The sequence below is a fragment of the Octopus bimaculoides genome, chromosome 17 (genome assembly GCF_001194135.2).
Source record: "Octopus bimaculoides isolate UCB-OBI-ISO-001 chromosome 17, ASM119413v2, whole genome shotgun sequence".
NCBI classification, from domain to species: domain Eukaryota; kingdom Metazoa; phylum Mollusca; class Cephalopoda; order Octopoda; family Octopodidae; genus Octopus; species Octopus bimaculoides.
Genome location: NC_068997.1, coordinates 29,763,911 through 29,767,171, shown reverse-complemented (window position 1 = coordinate 29,767,171; position 3,261 = coordinate 29,763,911). Strand labels below are relative to the sequence as shown.

General features: G+C 39.5%; 1 protein-coding gene across 1 annotated transcript in view; it reads left to right on the top strand.

Annotated features, from left to right (window-relative positions):
• Positions 1 to 982: 982 nt before the first annotated feature.
• Positions 983 to 3,261, top strand: part of LOC106878393 (uncharacterized) — a 24,714-nt gene continuing 22,435 nt past the window's right edge. The window contains exon 1 of the mRNA XM_014927585.2: positions 983 to 1,664. Coding sequence (XP_014783071.1) covers positions 1,468 to 1,664 — 197 coding nt within the window. The 5' untranslated portion in view covers positions 983 to 1,467. The remainder of the gene's footprint in view (positions 1,665 to 3,261) is intronic.

Below are 3,261 nucleotides of genomic sequence, written 5' to 3'. Positions count from 1 at the left end.
GCGTGCGTGCGTGCGTGCGTGCGTGCGTGCGTGCGTGCGTGTGTACAGGTTCTGAGTGAATAAAAGTAATGAAAATTTCCCAGGGATATCTTCCGCAGGAAAGAAAGCATAGTTAAGTGTGAGAGGGGCCAAACGAACTTAACATCTTTTATCTTTTATTTGTTTCGTTAATTGCCCTGCGGCCATACTGGGGCACACCTTGAACGATTTAGTGGAACAAATCGACCCCAGTAATTTTCTTCCTTACATTTGGTACTTATACAATCGTTTGCTTGTTTTTTTGTCTTTTATTTTGCCTAATCAGAATGTTACGGGGACATAAACAAACCAACACCAGTTGTCAAGCAGTGATAGGTATGCACAAGCATACACACACGTGCACACACACACACACATTCATACACACACAGATACAAATAAACACACACACACACACACACATATATATATATATATATATATATATATACACACACATGAAAGGCTTCCACGTAGTTTCCGTCTAACAAATTCAATCATAAAGCATTGGTGGGCCAGGGGCTATATCGGAAGACACTTGTCTAAGTGGGGCACAACCTGAAGGGTTCTACTTACTGGATAATAATGCTCAAGAAAAATGAACCATTTGAAATTACACACACACACACACACATACACACACACACGCACACACACACACATACATAGACACATATATTTATAAACTCACACATATATGTATGTGCGTGTACCCTCGGGTGGGGATTCCGCAGGGAGACGTGTTATGTTTCGTGGTGAAGTCGATGTCAGTGAAGAATTGTTTACGTCAGCATCACAGGCGAGGGGCATTCTTGTGTATTAGCGCATCGTCCACTTGTAGTAATTCGTTTGGCTAGCTTTATCAATCGTTTTCCTCTCTTTCTTTTTCCCCCTATCTGTCTCTCTAATTATCTTGTTTTAGTTTTCTTTCTCTCTGTCTTTATCGCCTATTGTTCACTATCTATCTATCTATCTATCGATCTATCTATCTATCTATCTATCTATCTATCTATCCAGTTGAACATATATAAAGTGGAAAGCCAGCTGATGTGTGGTGGTAGTTAGCAAGGATACGCGACCTTGAACGCCGACAGCATCATCAACATAACAGTAACAGCTGTGGTTACACATCAGCAGCAAATAGTAGCGGCAGCAGCGACGACGATCAGCATTATTAATATCTGGAGGGAGAAGACCGTCCAGGCAGTGTTAAAAGGAAGAGAAACTGGAAGCAGCAACCATTCGGCATCGCAACATTGTTTTCATTCAGTAGTTTCTTCGACGTCTCTATTCAAGTAACAATATATCCAACCAACCTGATAACTAAATTGACCACGGCTACATTCGGCTACAAACTACCACTTCAAAACTGTCGTCGCCTATTTAGCATCGGTGAAGCACCATTCATATAAATTTCTCTATCGTCAAAGCGAAATTCCAGCGGCAATCATGAACAAGGTGGCTGTTATTGGTCTCGGTGCTTCGGGTCTGTGTGCTCTCCGGCATTTGACAGCAAGACCGAACGTTTTCCAAGCCGTTGCTTTTGAGCAGAATTCCCAAGTTGGCGGCACATGGCTTTATACTCCACGAATTCACAAGCATGAAAACGGTGTCCGCGTCCATTCTAGTATGTACCAAAATCTCAAGTGAGCACACATCTTACTGATTTCTTTTTAAGTGTTATCTTTATTTTCTTCTGTCATTGTTTTAACTCTGTTCGGAGATCAAGTATTTTCTGCCTATATTGTGGGAAATGCGGCACCTACGTGTTCACTCGTATCACTAGAAATAACAACTAAATCTCCCTTATCAAATCTTAGTAAAGAACATGTTCAATAATGCGGTCCTGAAATTACTGTGCCTAGAAAAAAGGCGGGATGGTCATCGCTAGAGTGCTTATGTCTGTCCGATCAGGTCCGGTTTAGGGTTATACACGAACAACCGATACATGAAACAGAGGCACACGATTTACTAGAAATAATAGTCAAATCACGTGTAAACGTATTATAACGGGAAGGATAATTGGATATGAGTAATCTTTCGAACTCTGTACATATAATACGGCAGACAAGAATGCAAAGAAACTGCATCGATAGAAAGTTAACGTCTGTAAGCCGACTTATGTGAGCATGGACATGCGCACGCGCGCGCGAGTGTGTGTATGAGTGTGTCCTCGTACTGTAGATCAAAATTTATTTCACTCTTTTTTTCTATCTTCACTCACAAAACAGATTAATAATTTTTTAAAAAAAAGAAAGAAATATTAAAATAAAATTAACCCAGCACATTTTAAAATTCAGGCCTTTATTATCGGTTTTTGACAACTTTTTGCCTATTCCTATCGATTATCTGTTTCCTTTTCATTTCCATGTTTTCTTTCGTTCACTCTGTTAAATGTACAAAGTTCGAAAGATCGGCAAACAACGCAATCCTCGGTATTTATACCGGAAAGTAATGTAGGCCTAAGTCCCTATAGCTGAAGGGAAAAAGAAAAGAAAAAAAGGAAACGAGCTAACCTTCGCTGGAATGGTTTCGATCGTGGATGCTCTACATTCACAGCTGATAAGGACAACAACCGGCGGCTGTTTTATCGGCCGGAGAACGATCAGAAAATATTGCCTCGTCGATATACGAACACTGATCACAAATGAATGAAAGCAATCACCCGTACAGCAATTTGTTTCCCACTCCATGTTCTCGTCATAAAACTGTGTTCTGCATCACTCTTATATAATTGCTGTCCCAACCGCTGCAAAGTATTAATTTATTAATGAATTGGCACAAATTAATTATTTTGTTTATTCATTTATCTCATTCGTTTTATTTTATTTTATATATTTTTGACTGTGGGCAGAAGATGACAAGCGACAAAAGTCAACAGAAGCGAATCCAACACCTCTCTCTCTCTCTCTCTCTTTCTTTCTCTACACACATACACATACATACACACACACGCACACACATATATATGTATATATACACACACTCGCACATGCATACACAAACATATAATGCATGCATGTGTATGTATATATATGTATGTGTATACATATAAATATATATAGTAGACTTACGTGACTATCTTTCTATCTATCTATCTATCTCTCTGTCTATCTATCTATCTATCTTTCTTTCTATCTATTTATCTATCTGTCTTCCTCCATCTTTCTATCTATACCTCTGTCCTGGCCTCTACTTCACTGCTATACCCTTCTGTCCCTTCCTCCTTGTTCCACTTCCTCC